At 46.4% G+C, this 19502-nt stretch overlaps 1 protein-coding gene across 3 annotated transcripts in view; it reads left to right on the top strand.

The window, feature by feature from the left end:
- Positions 1-19502, top strand: part of spef2 (sperm flagellar 2) — an 849051-nt gene that overhangs the window by 602981 nt on the left and 226568 nt on the right. For all 3 annotated transcript variants that reach the window (XM_068029096.1, XM_068029094.1, XM_068029095.1), the window contains 3 exons: positions 9348-9473; positions 17991-18089; positions 18484-18582. In XM_068029096.1, coding sequence (XP_067885197.1) covers positions 9348-9473; positions 17991-18089; positions 18484-18582 — 324 coding nt within the window. The remainder of the gene's footprint in view (positions 1-9347; positions 9474-17990; positions 18090-18483; positions 18583-19502) is intronic.

Below are 19502 nucleotides of genomic sequence, written 5' to 3'. Positions count from 1 at the left end.
AGATCCCATCCGGACCTGGGGACTTGTCCACCTTAATGCCTTTTAGAATACCCAACACTTCCTCCCTCCTTATGCCGACTTGACCTAGAGTAATCAAACATCTGTTCCTAACCTCAACATCCGTCATGTCCCTCTCCTCGGTGAATACCGATGCAAAGTACTCGTTTAGAATCTCACCCATTTTCTCTGACTCCATGCATAACTTTCCTCCTTTGTCCTTGAGTGGGCCAATCCTTTCTCTAGTTACCCTCTTGCTCCTTATATATGAATAAAAGGCTTTGGGATTTTCCTTAACCCTGTTTGCTAAAGATATTTCATGACCCCTTTTAGCCCTCTTAATTCCTCGTTTCAGATTGGTTCTACATTCCCGATATTCTTTCAAAGCTTCGTCTTTCTTCAGCTGCCTAGACCTTATGTATGCTTCCTTTTTCCTCTTAGCTAGTCTCACAATTTCACCTGTCATCCATGGTTCCCTAATCTTACCATTTCTATCCCTCATTTTCACAGGAACATGTCTCTCCTGCACGCTAATCAACCTCTCTTTAAAAGCCTCCCACATATCACATGTGGATTTACCTTCAAACAGCTGCTCCCAATCTACATTTCCCAGCTCCTGCCGAATTTTGGTATAGTTGGCCTTCCCCCAATTTAGCACTCTTCCTTTAGGACCACTCTCGTCTTTGTCCATGAGTATTTTAAAGCTTACGGAATTGTGATCACTATTCCCAAAGTAGTCCCCTACTGAAACTTCAACCACCTGGCCGAGCTCATTCCCCAACACCAGGTCCAGTATGGCCCCTTCCCGAGTTGGACTATTTACATACTGCTCTAGAAAACCCTCCTGGATGCTCCTTACAAATTCTGCTCCATCTGGACCTCTAACACTAAGTGAATCCCAGTCAATGTTGGGAAAATTAAAATCTCCTATCACCACCACCCTGTTGCTCCTACATCTTTCCATAATCTGTTTACATATTTGTACGTCTATCTCACGCTCGCTGTTGGGAGGCCTGTAGTGCAGCCCCAACATTGTTACCGTACCCTTCCTATTTCTGAGTTCTGCCCATATTGCCTCACTGCTCGAGTCCTCCATAGTGCCCTCCTTCAGCACAGCTGTGATATCCTCTTTGACCAGTAATGCAACTCCTCCACCCCTTTTACCTCCCTCTCTATCCCGCCTGAAGCATCGATATCCTGGAATATTTAGTTGCCAATCATGCCCTTCCCTCAACCAAGTCTCAGTAATAGCAATAACATCATACTCCCAGGTACTAATCCAAGCCCTAAGTTCATCTGCCTTACCTACTACACTTCTTGCATTAAAACAAATGCACCTCAGACCACCAGTCCCTTTGCTTTCATCATCTGCTCCCTGTCTACTCTTTTCCTTAGTCACGCTGACTTCATTATCTAGTTCCTTACAGGCTTTAGTTACTACCTCCTTACTGTCCACTGACCTCCTCATTTGCTTCCCATCCCCCTGCCACATTAGTTTAAACCCTCCCCAACAGCGTTAGCAAAAGCACTCCCAAGGACATTGGTTCCAGTCCGGCCCAGGTGTAGACCGTCCAATTTGTAATAGTCCCACCTCCCCCAGAACCGGTCCCAATGTCCCAAAAATCTGAACCCCTCCTTCCTGCACCATCTCTCAAGCCACGAATTCATCCTGACTATTCTTTCATTTCTACTCTATCACGTGGCACAGGTGGCAATCCTGAGATTACTACCTCTGAGGTCCTACTTTTTAACTTGGCTCCTAACTCCCTAAATTCTGCTTGTAGGACCTCATCCCGTTTTTTACCTATATCATTGGTGCCTATGTGCACAATGATAACTGGCTGTTCACCCTTCCCCTTCAGAATGTTCTGCAGCCGATCTGAGACATCCCTGACCCGTGCACCTGGGAGGCAACATACCATTCGGGAGTCTCGTTTTCGACCACAGAACCACCTATCTTCTCCCCTTACAATCGAATCCCCAATGACTATAGCCCTTCCACTCTTTCTCCCGCCCTTCCGAACAGCAGAGCCAGCCACGGTGCCATGAACCTGGCTACTGCTGCCTTCCCCTGGTGAGCCATCTCCCTCAACAGTATCCAAAATGGTATACTTGTTTTGGAGGGAGATGACCGCGGGGGACTCCTGCGCTGCCTTCCTGCTCTTTCTCTGCCTTTTGGTTACCCATTCCCTTTCTCCCTCAGCAATCCTAATCTGCGGTGTGACCAATTCGCTAAACGTGCTATCCACGACCTCCTCAGCATCGCGCATGCTCCAAAGTGAGTCCTTCCGCAGCTCCAGAGCCGTCATGCGGTCTAACAAGAGCTGCAGCTGGACACACTTCCTGCACGTGAAGGAGTCAGGGACATCAGCCGTGTCCCTGAGCTCCCACATTGAGCAAGAGGAGCATGACACGGGTCTGAGATCTCCTGCCATTTTTAATCTTAAGCTTAACTTAGTTAAATGAAAAAGGAACGAAAAGTTTTTACCAATCACACAATAAAAAAAAAGAGAAATAGAAAAAGCCTTACCTTATCTACACACCACCGAGTCCTTTTTTTTTTGGTTAGAGGAGGAGGGCGGGTGGGAGACACTACCCGTGTAGTGTCTCGGGTTCAGAAATGGCCCAAATATATAGGGTTTTACTTACCCAGCAGCTCCCTGGTCTCCGCCGAAAACAAAAGGAAATTAAGTTTACTTTGAAACTGACCTTCCCAGCTGATCACTCGCTCGCACTCTCTGCTCCCGAATAAGCTGCTGCAATGAAAGCAAGGTAGTGAGGATACAAGGAATAGAGTCATTGAGTTGTAGAGTCATAGAGTTATACAGCATGGAAACTGGCCCTTAAGCCCATCATGTCTGTGCCGGCCATCAAGCACCTAACTATTCTAATCCCATTTTCCAGCACTGGGCCTGTAGCGTTGTATGCTATGGCGTTTCAAGTGCTCATCTGAATACTTCTTAAATGTTGTGAGGGTTCCTGCCTCTACCACCTCTTCAGGCAGTGCGTTCCAGATTCCAACCACCCTTTGGGTGAAAATGTTTTTCCTCAAATCCCCTCTAAACCTCCTGCCTCTTACCTTAAATTTATGCCCCCTGGTTATTGACCCCTCCGCTAAGGGAAAAAGTCTCTTCCTATCTAACCTAACAATGCCCCTCATAATTTTGTATACCTCAATCATGTCCCCCCTCAGCCTTCTCTATTCTAAGGAAAACAACCCTAACCTTTTCGGTCTCTCTTCATAGCTGAAATGCACCAGCCCAGGCAACATCCTGGTGAATCTCCTCTGCACCCTCTCCAGTGCAATCACATCCTTCCTATAGTGTGGTGCCCAGAACTGTACACAGTACTCCAGTGGTGGCCTAACTGGTGTTTTATACAGCTCCATCATAACCTCCCTGCTCTTATATTTTATGCCTCGGCTAATAAAGGCAAGTATCCCATATGCCTTCCGAACCACCTTATCTACCTGTGCCTTCAGTGATCTATGGACAAGTACACCAAGGTCCGTCTGATCTTCTGTACTGCCTAGGGTTCTACCATCCATTATATATTCCCTTGCCTTGATAGTCCTCCCAAAATACATCACCTCACACTTCTCAGGATTAAATTCCATTTGCCACAGCTCCGCCCTCCTTACCAGCCCATCTATATCGTCCTGTAATCTAAGGCTTTCCTCCTCATTAGTTACAACACCACCAATTTACGTGTCATCTGCGAACTTACTTATACCTCATATATTCACGTCAAAATCATTAATGTACACTACAAACAGCAAGTGTCCCAGCACCGATCCCTGTGGGACACCACTGGTCACAGGCTTCCACTCGCAAAAACAACCCTCAACCATTACCTAGTTTCCTGCCACTAAGCCAATTTTGGATCCAATTTGCCAAATTGCCCTGGATCCCATGGGCTCTTACCTTCTTAACCAATCTCCCATGCAAGACCTTATCAAAAGCCTTACTGAAGTCCCTGTAGACTACATCAACTGCTTTATCCTCAGCTACACATCCAGTCACCTCCTCGAAAAATTCACTCAAGTTGGTTAGACATGATCTCCCCCGTCAAAGCCATGCTGACTATCCCTGATTATTCTCTGCCTCTCCAAGTGGAGATTAATCCTGTCCCTCAGAATTATTTCCAATAATTTCCCAATCACTGATGTTAGACTCACCGGCCTGTAATTACCTGGTCTATCCCTGCTACCCTTCTTGAATAATGGTACCACATTCGCTGTCCTCCAGTCCTCTGGCACCTCTCCTATGGCCAGAGAGGATTTGAAAATTTGTGTTAGAGCCCCTGCTATCACCTCCCTTGCCTCACATAACAGCCTGGGATACATCTCATCTGGGCCTGGGGATTTATCCACTTTTAAGCCCGCTATAACAGCTAATACTTCCTCCCTTTCAATGCTAATATGTTCAAGTATATCACAATCCCCCTCCCTGATCTCTACACCTACATCGTCCTTCTCCATAGTGAACACAGATGAAAAGTAATTATTTAAAACCTCACCTATGTCCTCTGGCTCCACACACAGATTGCCACTTTGATCCCTAATGGACCCTACTCTTTCCCTGGTTATCCTCGCCCTTAATATACTTATAAAACGCCTTAGGATTTTCCTTTATCTTGCCTGCCAATGTTTTTTCATGTCCCCTCTTCACTCTCCTAATTACAGTTTTAAGTACCCCCCCTACACTTTCTATACTCCTGCAATGCCTCTGCTGTTTTCAGCGCTCCGAATCTGCCATAAGCCTCCTTTGTTTTCCTGATCCAATCCTCTATATCCCTTGACATCCAGGGTTCCCTGGACTTGTTGATCCTACCCTTCACCTTAACGGGTACATGTTGGCTCTGAACCCTCACTATTTCCTCTTGAATGACTCCCACTGGACAGATGTAGACTTTCCTACAAGTAGCTGCTCCCAGTCCACTTTGGCCAGATTCTGTTTTATCAAATTGAAATTGGCCTTCCCCCAATTCAGTACCTTTATTTCTGGCCCGTCTTTGTCCTTTTCCATAACTACCTTAAATCTTACAGAGTTTTGGTCACTATCCCCGAAATGCTCCCCCACTGACACTTCTATCACTTGTCCAGCTTCGTTCCCTAGGGTTAGGTCCAGTACTGCCCCTTTTCTTGTAGGACTTTCCATGTACTGGCTCAAAAAGCTCTCCTGTATGCATTTTAAGAATTCCGCCCCCTTTAAGCCTTTTACACTAAGACTATCCCAGTTGATATTAGGTAATTTGAAATCCCCTACTATTATTACCCTATTATTTTTGCACCTCGCTGAGATTTGCCTTCATATTTGTTCCTCTATCTCTGGTCGCCACACTTCCAGAAGGACGTGGAGGCTTTGGAGAGGGTACAGAGGAGGTTTACCAGGATGTTGCCTGGTCTGGAGGGCATTAGCTATGAGGAGAGGTTGGAAAAACTCGGATTGTTTTCACTGGAACGACGGAGGTGGAGGGGCGACATGATAGAGGTTTACAAAGTTATGAGCGGCATGGACAGAGTGGATAGTCAGAAGCCTCTTCCCAGGGTGGAAGAGTCAGTTACTAGGGGACATAGGTTTAAGGTGCGAGGGGCAAAGTTATTTACACAGAGGGTGGTGAGTGCCTGGAACTTGCTGCCAGGGGAGGTGGTGGAAGCAGATACGATAGCGACGTTTAAGAGAGATCTTGACAAATATATGAATAGGAAGGGAATAGAGGGATATGGGCCCCAGAAGTGCAGAAGGTGTTAGTTTCGGCAGGCATCAAGATCGGCGCAGGCTTGGAGGGCCAAATGGCCTGTTCCTGTGCTGTACTGTTCTTTGTTCTTTGACTGTTTGGAGGCCTGTAGTACACTCCCAGCCAAGTGATTGCCCCCCTTTTGTTTTTAAGTTCTACCCATATGGCCTCATTTGAGGAACCTTCTAAGATGTCATCCCTCCTTACTGCAGTAATTGACTCCTTGATCAACAGTGCAATACTACCTCCTCTTTTATCCCCTCCCCTGTCACGCCTGAAGATTCTATACCCTGGAATATTGAGCTGCCAGTCCTGCCCCTCCCTCAACCATGTCTCTGTGATAGCAATAATATCATAATCCCATGTGCTAATCAATGCCCTCAATTCATCTGCCTTACTAGTAAGACTCCTTGCATTAAAGTAAACGCAATCCAGCCTTGCATTTTTCACTTGTGCCTTAACAGGTCTATATTTGCTCTGCCTTCCAGACTGACTCAGTTTCTCTTCTATATTTGACTTTGCATCACCCTCCACTCTGTATCCCATTCCCCTGCCAAATTAGTTTAAACCCCCCCCCAACAGCACGAGCAAACCTCCCAGCAAGGATGTTGGTCCCGTTCCGGTTTAGGTGCAACCCGTCCAACTTGTACAGGTTCCACCTTTGCCATGAACAGACCCAGTGATCCGGGAAACTAAAGCCCTCCCTCCTCAGCCACGCATTGATCTGCTCTGTCCTCCCATTCCTATACTCGCTAGCACATGGCAGAGGGAGTAATCCATAGATTACAACCTTTGAGGTCCTGCTTTTTAGTCTGCTACCTAGCTCCCTAAATTCTTGTTGCAGGAACTCAACCACCTTTCTACCTGTGTCGTTGGTACCAATGTATACCACGACCTCTGACTATTCACCCTGCCCCTTCAGAATGTCCTGCAGCCGCTCCATGACATCCTTGACCCTAGCACCAGGGAGGCAACATACCATCCTGGAGTCTCGTTTGCAGCCACAGAAATGCCTGTCTGCAGCCCTTACGATAGAATCCCCCATCACTATAGCTCTTCCACCCCTTTTCCTCCCGTGCTGTGCAGCAGAGCCCTCTGTCGTGCCACGATCTTGGCTGTTGCTGCTTTCCCCTGGGATTTCATCCCCCCCACAACAGTATCCAAAGTAATATATCTGTTTGAGAGGGGGATGGCCACAGGGGACTCCTGCACTACCTGCCTGCGGCTACTACTCCGTCTGGTGGTCACCCATGTCTTTTCTGCCTGTGCAGCCATTACCTGCAGTGTGACCACCTCACTAAACGTGCTATCCACGATGCTCTCAGCATCACGGATACTCCACAGTGAATCCACCCGCAACTCCAGCTCCGTAATGCGGGTAGTCAGTAGCTGCAGATGGATACACTTCCTGCACACATGGTCATCAGGGACACTGGAAGGATTCCTGATTTCCCACATAGCGCAGGAGGAGCATATCACGGAGCTGAGCTCTCCTGCCATGACTTACCCTTTGATTAGTTAGTGACTCCCTTTAATTTACAATTACTAATTACCCTAGGGGTCTTGTTCTACCCTCTTGTTCTACAATCTAAAGTCCTCAATAAGTTACACTGAATTTAAAAAAAACAATTTCGTTGAACTCACCTTATCACTGGAGGTTTTCTTTTCAACAAAATAAAACTTTCCCCTTTTTTTAAGCTATTTAAATGCACTAACAGCCGCTACTCACCCAACCTTGCAGATTTCCCATGATGTCACTGTAAGTTTTTTTTTTGAGTCTCTGCGCGCCGAGAGAGAGAGCAGGTCCACCAGCCGTCACCACTCCTAACTTCAGGTAAGAGAGGGCCTCGAGCCCCACGCTCTATTTTAAAGCTCCCGTTCCGGATCAGCTTCCGCCCAGGTCCGCCAGCCGCCACCGCTCCTGTCTTCAGGTAAGAGAGGGCCTCGAGCCCCACGCTCTATTTTAAAGCTCCCGTTCCGGATCAGCTTCCGCCCAGGTCCGCCAGCCGCCACCGCTCCTGTCTTCAGGTAAGAGAGGGCCTCGAGCCCCACGCTCTCTTTTACAGCTCCCGCTCCGGATCAGCTTCCGCCCAGGTCCGCCAGCCGCCGCCGCTCCTGTCTTCAGGTAAGTGAGGGCCTCGAGCCCCATGCTCTATTTTAAAGCTCCCGTTCCGGATCAGCTTCCGCCCAGGTCCGCCAGCCGCCACCGCTCCTGTCTTCAGGTAATAGGCAGTGAGGAGATAGGGGGAAGGGAGTGAGGAGATGGGAGAAGGTAGTGAAGATACAGCGGGGAGCAAGTGAGGATACAAGGAGGAGGTAATGAGGACTTATGGGGGAGGGAGTGAGGATATAGAGCATAGGCAGTGACCAGAGGACTTGTGGGGAGGCTTGAGCAGAACATCTAGCCATCTTTCAGAAAGCTTCCTACTTTAGAAAGAAGAAGCACTGCACTGTCCGTTGTCCCTGTTTTTGGATGAGACATTAAACTGAGAGCCCGTACCCTCTCCGGAGGATGTAATCGATCTTGCAGCACCATTTTGAAAAAGAACAGGGAGTTCTCCACAGTGTCCTTGGCCAATTCTTGTCACTTATCCAACATCTGGTCATTATCATAGTGCTGTTTGTGGGAGCTTGCTGTGCACAAGTTGGCAGCCGCCTTTTATTAACTCAGAAAGGCTGTAAGTGCTTTGGGATATCCCGAGGTTGCTATAGCTTTTTTCTTTAAGTACGCATATATCATGGAATCACAGAACTGTTACAGTAAAGAGAGGCTGGAGAAGAAACCAGTTACTGGTTTGGAGACTCAACCTCCCCCTCCCCACCCCCTGCGCCTCCCCCCTCCCTCACCCCCCATCTAAATTATGGACCAAGATGTGTGCAGCATTCCAGGGCCAGGAACCATTTAGTGATTCAGAATCAGCAGCTACACTGAGTCAGAAATAGACAACATCCACTCTTTAACTTCCACATCAGAGACATGAAGACATTGCCTGCCCAGCTGAGAGTTTCAGCACTTTCTTTTTTATTCCATTCCGTGAGTGTCCTGTTATGAAATACTGTGGAGTCAGCACTCACACAGCTACCTTTACAACATTGAGTTCCGTTGCAAAAGGCTTTTTAAAACCTCGCTTCTGAATCAGAAGGTTTGAGCATATAATCCAGACTGACACTTAAGTGCAGTGCTGAGGGAGTGCTGCACTGTCGGAGATGCTGTCTTTCTATTAAAAGAATGAAATACTTACATTTTTAAAGTGTTTTTTACAGTCTCAGGACGTCCCAAAGTGTTTCACAACCAATGATGAGCTTTTGAAGTGTCATCCCTGATGTCATGTAGATGAGACATTAATTTGGGGCCTACTCTGCTTGGTCAGGAAAAAGATCCTGCAGCACTATTCAAAACTGGGCTGGGAATTCTTCCAGTGTCCTGGCCAATGCTGCTCCTACAGCCAGCACATTGACTGGTTAGTTGTTTCATTGCTGTGTGGGAGCTTTCTGTGTGCAGATTGGCTCCCACATTTCAACAGTGACTTCACTTCAGAAAATTACCTGATCAGCTGTGAAGCACTTCAGGACTTTGTGTGAGTAACATTGTATGTGATTTGAATTCCCAGATACCGTGACTGAGAAGCCTGCAGAAGTGCAAGAGCTTCCCTCCCCAACCCAGGCCCATGTTGAGCCGTCTCCTGCCCCGGGGTCTCAGGAGAAGCCTCTAAAGGATGGAAAATCAGCGAAAAGTGGTGAGTGACAGGATGGGCAATAGAGATGGACACATGTTCCTTTAACTGGGCACTGTAGTTAAGACTAAGGACACATCATGGGAGTCCACCTGCTTGACCAGAGAACCCTCACCTCACCGGCTGTCTACTCTACAGCTTTTCACAATACTTCAGTAATGAACCACATTTCTTTCACTCGTCTCCTGAAGGCATCGTCAGAACAATTGATGGCAAGTGGTCAATCAATGGAGCAGGCTCTCCAGGGAACATGCGGAGACCATTCACCCCCTCAAGCCTGCTCATGGATAATCTATATCTTAACTCCATTTATTTGCCTTGTTTCCATAACCCAATGCCCTTATTGAATAAAAATCTATCACCCTCAGTTTCAAAATTTTTGATTGCCCTCACCAGCATCAACAGCTTTTTGAAGGGAGAGAGTTCCAGATTTCCACTCCCCTTTCTGTGAAGAAGTGATTCCTGACATCACCCCTGAACAGCCGGGCTCTAATTTGAAAGTTCTGCCCCTTTTTCTAGATTCCTGCAACAGAGGAACGAGTTTCTCTCTCATTTAGATCACCCATTAATCTTCTAAACACTAGGGAATATAATCCCAGTCTATGTAACCTATCTTTATAATTTAACTCTTTTAGCCCCAGTATCATTCTGGTGAACCTGTGCTGCTCCCGCTCCTAGGCTAATATTTCCTTCCTGAGATACGGTGCCCAGAACTGAACACAATTTCTCCAATTGGGTTTGAGCAGAGCTGTGAACAGCTGAGACATAACTTCCACCCCTTTATATGGAGACATAAGAACATAAGAAATAAGAGCAGGAGTAGGCCATTCAGCCCTTTGAGCCTGCTCCACCGTTTAATGAGATCATGGCTGATCTTCTACTTCAACACCATTTTCCTGCACTGTCCCCATAACCTTTGATATTTTTAATATGTAGAAATCTATTGATCTTAGTCTTGAAAATACTCAACAACTGAGCCTCCACAGACCTCTGGGGCAGAGAATTCCAAAGATTCACCACCCTCTGAGTGAAGAAATTCCTCCTCATCTCAGTCCTAAATGGCCTTCCCCTAATTCTGAGACTGTGTTCCCTGGTTCTACACTCCCCAGCTAGGATTTCTGTCTTTCCTACCAAAGCCTCACATTTCTCCACGTTGTATTCCATCTGCCAAATTTTTGCCCACTCGCTTAGCCTCTCTAAATTCCTTTGAAGCATAGAACCATAGAAAAATTACAGCACAGAAGGAGGCCATTCAGCCCTTCGAGTCTGTGCCAGCCAAAAAATCTAGCTGCCCAATCTAATCCCACCTTCCAGCACCTGGTCCATAGCCTTGCAGGTTACAGCACTTCATGTCCAGGTACCTTTTAAAAGAATGGAGTGTTTCTGCCTCCACCATCGATCCTGGCAGTGAATTCCAGACACCCATCACCCTCTGGTTGATAATGTTTTTCCTCATGTAGCCTCTAATCCTTCCACCAATCACCATAAATCTGTGCCCCCTGGTAATTGACCTCTCCTCTAGGGGAAACAAGTCCTTCCTGTCTATCTAGGCCCATCATATTAGCATCTTTGCATTTTCCTCACAACTCACACTTCCACCTAACTTTGTGTCATCTGCAAACTTGAAAATATTACATTTAATCCCCACATCCAAATCAATGATTGTGAATAGCCAGGGCTCAAGCACTGATCCTTGTGGTACCCCACTAGTAACAGCCTGCCAACCTAAAAATGACCCATTTATTCCTACTCTCTGTTTTCTGTCCATTAACCATTTCTCAATCCATGCCAGTATATTCCCCTAAATCCCATGTGCTCTAATTTTGTTTACTAACCTCTTGTGTGGGACCTTATCAAAAGCTTTCTGAAAATCAAAATCTACCACATCCACCGGTTCCCACTTATCTATTCTGCTAGTTACATCCTCAAAAAACTCCAATATGTTTGTTAAATAGTCATTTGTTAGTACAGAACTTGAGTATTGCTGAAAATAGAGAAATGTTAGAATCATAGAATCACAGAAAGTTTAAGGCACAGAAAGAGGCCACTTGGCCCATCATGTCTATGCCAGCCGAAAAACGATCCACCGATCCTAATCCCACCTTCCAGCATTTGGTCCGTAGCCCTGCAGATTACGGCACTTGAGGTGCATATCCAGACTCCTTTAGAATGAGTTGAGGGTTTCTGTCTCAACCACCCTTTCAGGCAGTGAGTTCCAGACCCTCACCATCCTCTGGGTGAAAAAGTTTTTCCTCATCTCTCCTCTGATTTGTCTACCAATCACTTTAAATCTATGCCCCCTCGTACCTGACCTCTCTGCTAAGGTGAATAGACCCTTCACCTCCACTCTATTCAGGTCCCTCAAAATTTTGTACATTTCAATCAAATTCCTTCTCAGCCTTCTCTGTTCCAAGGAGAACAACCCCAGCCTATCCAATCTTTCCTCATAGTTGCATTTTTCCAGTCCTGGCAACATCCTCGTAAATCTCCTCTGTATCCTCTCTAGTGCAATTACATCCTTTCTGTAATGAGGTGACCAGAACTGCACACAGTACTCAAGTTGTGGCCGAACCAATCAGTTATACAGTTCCAGCATAACCTCCCTGCTCTTATATTCTATACCTCGGCTAATAAAGGAAAGGATTCCATATGCCTTCTTAACCACCTTATCAACCTATCCTGCTACCTTCAGGGATCTGTAGACATTCACTCCAAGGTCCCTCACTTCCTGTACACTTCTCAGTATTTTCCCATTAATCGTGTATTACTTTGCCTTGTTTGACCTCCCCAAATGCATCACCTCACACTTCTCCAAGTTGAATTCCATTTGCCACTTTTCTGCCCATCTGACCTGACCATCAATATCTGCCTGCAGCCTACAGCTATCCTCCTCGCTATCTACCACACGGCCAATCTTTGTGTTGTCCGCAAACTTCTTGATCATGGCCCCCATGTCCAAATCGTTAATAAAAACCACAAAAAGCAGGGGACCCAGTACACCACTGGAAACAGTCCTCCAGTCACAAAAACACCTGTCAACAATTACCCTTTGTTTTCTGCCACTGAGTCAATTTTGTATCCACCTTGCTGCATTTCCCTGGATCCCATGGGATTTTATTTTTTTAACCAGTCTGTCATGTGGGACCTTGCCAAAAGCCTTGCTAAAATCCATGCAGACCACATCAACTGCACTACCCTCATTTATCTTCCTGTTACTTCTTCAAAAAATTTGATCAAGTTGGTCAAACAAGATCTTCCCTTAACAAGTCCATGCTGAATATCCTTGATTAATCTGTGCCTTTCTAAGTGACAGTTTATCCTGTCTCTCAGAATAGATTCCAATAATTTGCCCACTACTGAGGTTAGACTGACTGACCTGTAATTATTCGGTCTATCCCTCAATCCCCTTTTTAAACAGAGGTACAGCGTTAGCAGCTCGCCAATCCTCTGGCACCACACCTGTATCCAGTGAGGACTGGAAAATGATGGCCAGACCTTCCTCTGTTTTCTCTCTCGCTTCTTTTAACAGCCCGGGGTACATTTCATCTGGCCCTGGTGGTTTATCAACTTTCAAGAATGCTAATCCCATTAATACTTCCTCTCTTCCTATGTTTCTCACATCCAATCACTTCTCCTTAACTACAATATCTGCATCATCCCCCTCTTTGGTGAAGACAGACACAAAGTATTCATTAAGAACAATACCAACATCTTCCGTCCCTGCACATAGGTTGCCTTCTTGGTCTTTTATGGGCCCTACTCTCTCCTTAGTTATCCTCTTACTTTTAATGTATTGATAAAACATCTTTGGGTTCACCTTGATTTTGCTTGCCAATATTCTTTCATGCCCACTCTTTGCTTTGCTAAGTTCCTTGTTGATTTCACCCCTCCTCTTTCTATATTCCTTTTGGCTTTCTGTAGTATTGAGTTCTTGGTGTCGGACATAAGCTTTCCTTTTCTGCCTTATCTTACCCTGTAGGCTCCTTGACATCTATGGGGCTCTAGATTTGGCCGTCTCACCCTCTTTCTTTGTTGGAATGTGTTTACCCTTAACCCCTTGAATCTCCCCTTTGAATGCCTCCCACTGTTCTGACACTGATTTACCTTCAAGTAGCTGTTTCCAGCCCACTTTCGCTAAATAACTCCTCAGTTTAGTAAAACCGGCCTTGCCCCAATTGAGAACTCTAACTCCTGTTCTATCTCTGGCCATTTCCATAATTATGTTAAAACTGACTGAATTATGATCACGACCACCAAAATGCTCTCCCACTGCCACTACTTCCACCTGTCCATCTTCATTTCCTGAAACTAAGTCTAAAACTGCGCCCTCTCTTGTTGGTAATAAAAGCAAAATACTGCAGATGCTGGAAACCTGAAATAAAACCAAAAATGCTAGAAATACTCAGCAAGTCTGACAGCATCTGTGGAGAGAGAAGCAAAGTTAACACTCCAAGTCAGTGACCGTTCATCAAAACTCAGAACCTCTCTTGTTGGACTTGCTACATATGAATGCACCTTAAGAATTCTGCTCCCTCAATTCCTCTCATCCTAAAATTATCCCATTTAATATTGGGGTAGTTAAAATCCCCTACTATTCCTATTGTTCTTGCATTTTTCGTCTTGCACTTAACAGGACAGTTCGCAAGAATACCAATGTAAAGGAAAGCAACAACTTTATACTATATGAGAAGAGAGTGCTGATTGGTTGGCAAGTAAACTCTGGTACCAGTTTATGGTGACTCACAGTTAACTGCCAAACTTTGTTTGAAATTTAAACCAAGCAGCTTGACTCTGATTGGTCAAGGCATTGAAACAGGCACAATATTTGTACATGTTCTTTCCGTCTACTAAGAACAGGGCCCTGTATATTAATATATGCAGCTTCCAGTACACGCAAATGATCCACACTGCGAGCCCAACTGACAATCTTAAATTAGTTGTCAGAGTAATTCTTAGCACACTGAGGATTATTTAGCAAATGTTGTCCAACCGCGGAATCACATCTAGTGTTGGACACTGTGTTTTGAGTTTTGCAAGCACAGGCTGGTTGGGTACGGTCTGTATCTTGCCCATTGCCAATAGCGGAAGGGATATGTTGTTTGATACGATCCGTCGGTCTTTGGGACGTACGGCCTATATACCTAGCATCACACTGGCATTGAAATTCATATATCACATTACTCATTGTGTGATAGGCAGAACATCTTTTTGGCTCAACGGCAGCATCCTGTTAGTGGTGAACACCACACGTGATCCAACTGCATAGTAGCAGCGTGAAACAGCTAGCTTCACCTGTTGCTCATATTTTTGGGATACATTACCCTTCCAGAGTAATTTGAGGTAGAATGGGCACTTTTCAGCACCGAAAATGACGGCCTTAGGCCCGTTCATAAGTTTGCGCGATATAGAGCGAGAAATGATCTGATCAGGATAGTCATTGTCACGCAGGATGTCTTTGATTTGCCCTATTTCAGCATCAAGCTTGCATGGTGAGCAAATGCCTCAGACCCTACTTATGAGGTTGCCGATAAGACCAATCTTATAGAGCATGGAATTGTAAGAATCCCAACGCGTGTATTGACCAGTGAAAGTAGGATTGTGATAGACCATGGTAGAGAACCCCTTAACAGATTTCTCAACTATTACGTCAAGGAAAGGGAGCTCATTTGACTGCTCCATTTCAAGGTGAATTTGAGTGCAGGATGGAGCCCATTAAGATGTGTAAGGAAATTATTACATGCAGCTGCGGATTCAAATATAGAAAACGTATCATCGACATATCGAAAATATGCAAGAGGTAGGAGGTTGGGTGTCATTCCCTCAAAGACATGTTTCTCATGGAATCCAACAAAGATGTTTGAATGTTTGCTCACAGTTCTGATGAAAGGTCACAGACCTGAAACGTTAACTCTGCTTCTTTCTCCACAGATGCTGCCAGACCTGCTGAGTATTTCCAGCACTTTCTGTTTTTATTTCCGCTTTACAGCATCTGCAGTATTTTGCTTTTATTTCAGTGGTGAATGGTTGTTTTTCAGACTGGAGGAAGAAATATAGTGAGGTTCCCTAGGGGTCAGTATTAGGACCACTGCTTTTCTTGATCTATATTAATGACCTCGACTTGGGTGTACACAGCACAATTTCAAAATTTGCAGATGACACAAATCTTGGAAATATTGTGAACTGTGAGGAGGATAGTGATATACTTGAAGAGGACATAGATAGGCTGGTGGAATGGGTGGACAAGTGCCAGATGAAATTTAATGCAGAGAAGTGTGAAGTGATTCATTTTGGTAGGAAGAACGAGGAGAGGCAATATAAAATAAACGATACAATTCTAAAGGGGGTGTAGATCCTTTACGGAGGGTAGCGTCTTTTGCATGCAGGAAGCTGTTTGCCTGCTCCTCTGCACACTTCTCTTGCAGCCCCACCCTGAGGTAGGCCGTCCTGTTGGCCCTGAGGCTGCTGATCTCCCCCTGCCCATGCCTGGACCTCCAGCCATCTCTGCTGCTCTTCCTCCTCAACAGGGGCCCCAAAGCCTGGGTGAATGAGGCACATGGCAAGTGGCCTGTCACAGTGAGCAAAGCCTTTTATGTAATTGGCCCCACCCCACCCTTTTCTTCTGCTCAACTGCTACTGCCTCAGTGGCAGCATGGCAGCACGCCCCTGCAGTGCTGGCACCTTATCCCCCCTCCTGACTTTGTTTGCTGATGCTCGCGCTGCTTCACCCTCCCTGGTATGTGGATGTACGAAGCCCACCCTCCATGTCGGCTGCTGGTAAGAGAAAGCGGCAACGAGGTGAATCATTGAATCATAGAATGGTTACAGCACAGGAGGAGGCCATTCAGCCCATTTTGTCCATACTGCCTCTCTGCAAGAGCAACTCACCTAGTCCCCCTCCCCTGCCTTTTCCCCATAGCCCTGCAAATTTTTTCTCTTCAGGTAATTATTCAATACTCTTTTGAAGGTCACGCTTGAACCTGCCTCCACCACATGCTCAGGCAGTGCATTCCAGACCTTAACCACTCGCTGCGTGAAAAAACTTTTCCTCAGGTCGCTGTCGCTTCTTTTGCCATTTACCTGTCCTCTGGTTCTTGACCCTTCTGCCAATGGGAACAGTTTCTCTCTATCTACTCTGTCCAGACCCTTCATAATTCTGAACACCTCTATCAAATTTTCTCTTAATCTTCTCTTCTCTAAGGGAAGCAGCCCCAACTTCTCCAGTCTATCCACGTAACTGAAGTTCCTCATCCCTGGAAACATTCTTGTCAATCTTTTCTACACCCTCTCTAATGCCTTCATATCATTCCTAAAGTGTGGTGCCCAGAGCTAGACACAGTACTCCAGTTGAGGCCGAACCAGTGTTTTAGAAAAGTTCAGCATAACTACCTTGCTTTTGTACTTTATCCCTCTATTTATAAAGCCCAGGATCCTGTATACTTTATTAAGCAGATTCTCAACCGGCCCTGCAACCTTCAACAATTTGTGCACATATACCCCCAGATTCCTCTGCTCCTGCACCCCGTTTAGAATTGTACCCCTTAATTTATATTGCCTCTCCTAATTCTTCCTTCCAAAATGAATCACTTCACATTTCTCTGCATTAAATTTCAACTGCCACTTGTCTGCCCATTCCATGAACCTGTCCATGTCCTTTTGACGTTTATCACTATCCTCTTCACAGTTCATAATACTTCCAAGTTTACTGCCATATGCAAATTTTGAAATTGTGCCCTGTAGACCCAAGAAGAACAGGAGTCCTAACACTGACTTCTGGTCTGACATCTTCTGTCCCGATTATACACCCTCCACCCCTCCCCGCCTCTCCCTGCCACTGGCTCTGAGCCCATTCCCAAAGGACTGGTAAAATTCCAACCAAAGTGTCAGCAAGGGCAATGCAGTAGATGTAATATACATGGACTTCCATTCGGCATCCAATAAAAGCCTCATGTGCAAGGTCAGTGTCAGGGGAGTCAAGACTCCTTTGTTATTCAGGCAAACCTATATTTAATGTCCCTGCTATTACAGTCTCATCGCCTGTGAGTGTATCCAGACTCTCCATCACACATTCCCCCACCCAGGAATCTCCATTATATTCTCCCACTTGGAATCTCCTTCCCACTGCCCCCCTGTACTCCCGCTGGGATTCTCTGTCCCCCTGACCCCTGCATTCCCACTGGGAATCTCCCACTGCCCCCTGCACTCCCACTGGGAATCTCCCACTGCCCCCCTGCACTCCTCCTCAGAATCTCCCCCTGCCACCCCCACCACCCCTCCCCACCCCCCCCCCAGCACTCCCCCTCGGAATCTCCTACTGCCCCCCGCAGTCCCCTCGGAATGTCCTACTGCCGCACCGCACCCCCATTGGAATCGCCGTCCCACTGCCCCCCCTCACTCCCACTGGGCATTTCCATCCCACTGCCCCCCACATTCCCACTGGGAATCTCTGCCCACTGATCCCTGCCTCACCCTGCACTCTGCCTGGGAATCTCCATCCTTCTTAAACAGTTTTCTTGTCTGCAGGTTCTAGGACCGGGCCCAGTTCTGTCAAAGAGAAGAGGGCTATGAGTATCTCGCCTCGTGACAAGAAGCAAGACAAATCTGGCTCCTTTATCCAGTCAGGTATGATGGTGATTCCTTATGGAACGATGTGTTAGTGTTAGAGGATTTCTTGCTGGTTACCATTGCACTGGGAATCTCTGTCCCACTGCCCCTCCGCGTTCCCCCTCGGAATCTCCATCCCACTGCTGCCCCCCACCCCCCCCTCCACATTCCCACTGGGAATCTCTGGCCCACTACTCCCTACACTGCCCCTCGGAATCTCTGTCCCACTGCACCCCCTCCCCCCCCCCCCCACCCCCAGCACTCCCCCTCGGAATTTCTGTCCCACCACAGCTCCCCCCCCCCCCCCGCCCCCCCACACTCCCACTGGGAATCTCTGTCCCACTGATCCCTGCCTCACTCTGCACTCTGCCTGGGAATCTCCATCCTTCTTAAACAGTTTTCTTGTCTGCAGGTTCTAGGACTGGGCTCAGTTCTGTCAAAGAGAAGAGGGCTATGAGTATCTCGCCTCGTAACAAGAAGCAAGACAAATCTGGCTCCTTTATCCAGTCAGGTATGATGTTGATTCCTTATGGAACGATGTGTTAGTGTTAGAGGATTTCTTGCTGGTTACCATTGCAACAAAGAGTTGTTAGTCAGGCGACAATAACTCCACAGGAGTAGTTTTTATAATAACGATCTATGTTACAGTGACTGATTTAGTCTTCCATTTATACTAAACGTGATGTAAATAATGCAGTCTGATTCACCTGCGAGAAAGCTGTCTGATGTCAGATAACAACAGAAGTCCTGGAGTGACCTGCTCCTGCCCTCCATGCGCTCCACATGACTGCATTTCTCCTGACCATCAAACAGGCTGTGCCTGAAAGAGGTTCTGTATCTAAGTTATACGATAATACAATCTTGGCCTGTGCTTACAAAATATGTAGGTATGTTAATATGTAGATTGCAAGTTTAGCTGAGGCCACATTTTAAAATATTTATCCTCCCCATTATGTCCTGGGTGATCCAGCGACTGAGGCCTTGTCCATTTCGAACAAAGAACAAAGAACAAAGAAAATTACAGCACAGGAACAGGCCCTTCGGCCCTCCAAGCCTGCGCCGATCCAAATCCTCTATCTAAACCTGTCGCCTATTTTCTAAGGGTCTGTATCTCTTTACTTCCTGCCCATTCATGTATCTGTCTAGATACATCTTAAAAGACGCTATCGTGCCCGCGCCTACCACCTCCGCTGGCAAAGCGTTCCATGCACCCACCACCCTCTGCGTAAAGAAATTTCCACGCATATCCCCCCTAAACGTTTCCCCTTTCACTTTGAACTCGTGTCCCCTTGTAATTTAGCTCTGGAATTCATTCCTCCTTACTTCGCGTTGGCTGAATGTGTGAAATGTTGCAGCCCAAATCCTGTTGGCATCGGCCCACTGCATGAGACTGCCCCTAATTAGGCAACAGTTTCTCCCTCAGAGCCTACA

Source organism: Heterodontus francisci, chromosome 4, assembly GCF_036365525.1.
Source record: "Heterodontus francisci isolate sHetFra1 chromosome 4, sHetFra1.hap1, whole genome shotgun sequence".
NCBI lineage: Eukaryota > Metazoa > Chordata > Chondrichthyes > Heterodontiformes > Heterodontidae > Heterodontus > Heterodontus francisci.
This window is presented reverse-complemented; position numbering and strand designations above follow the sequence as displayed.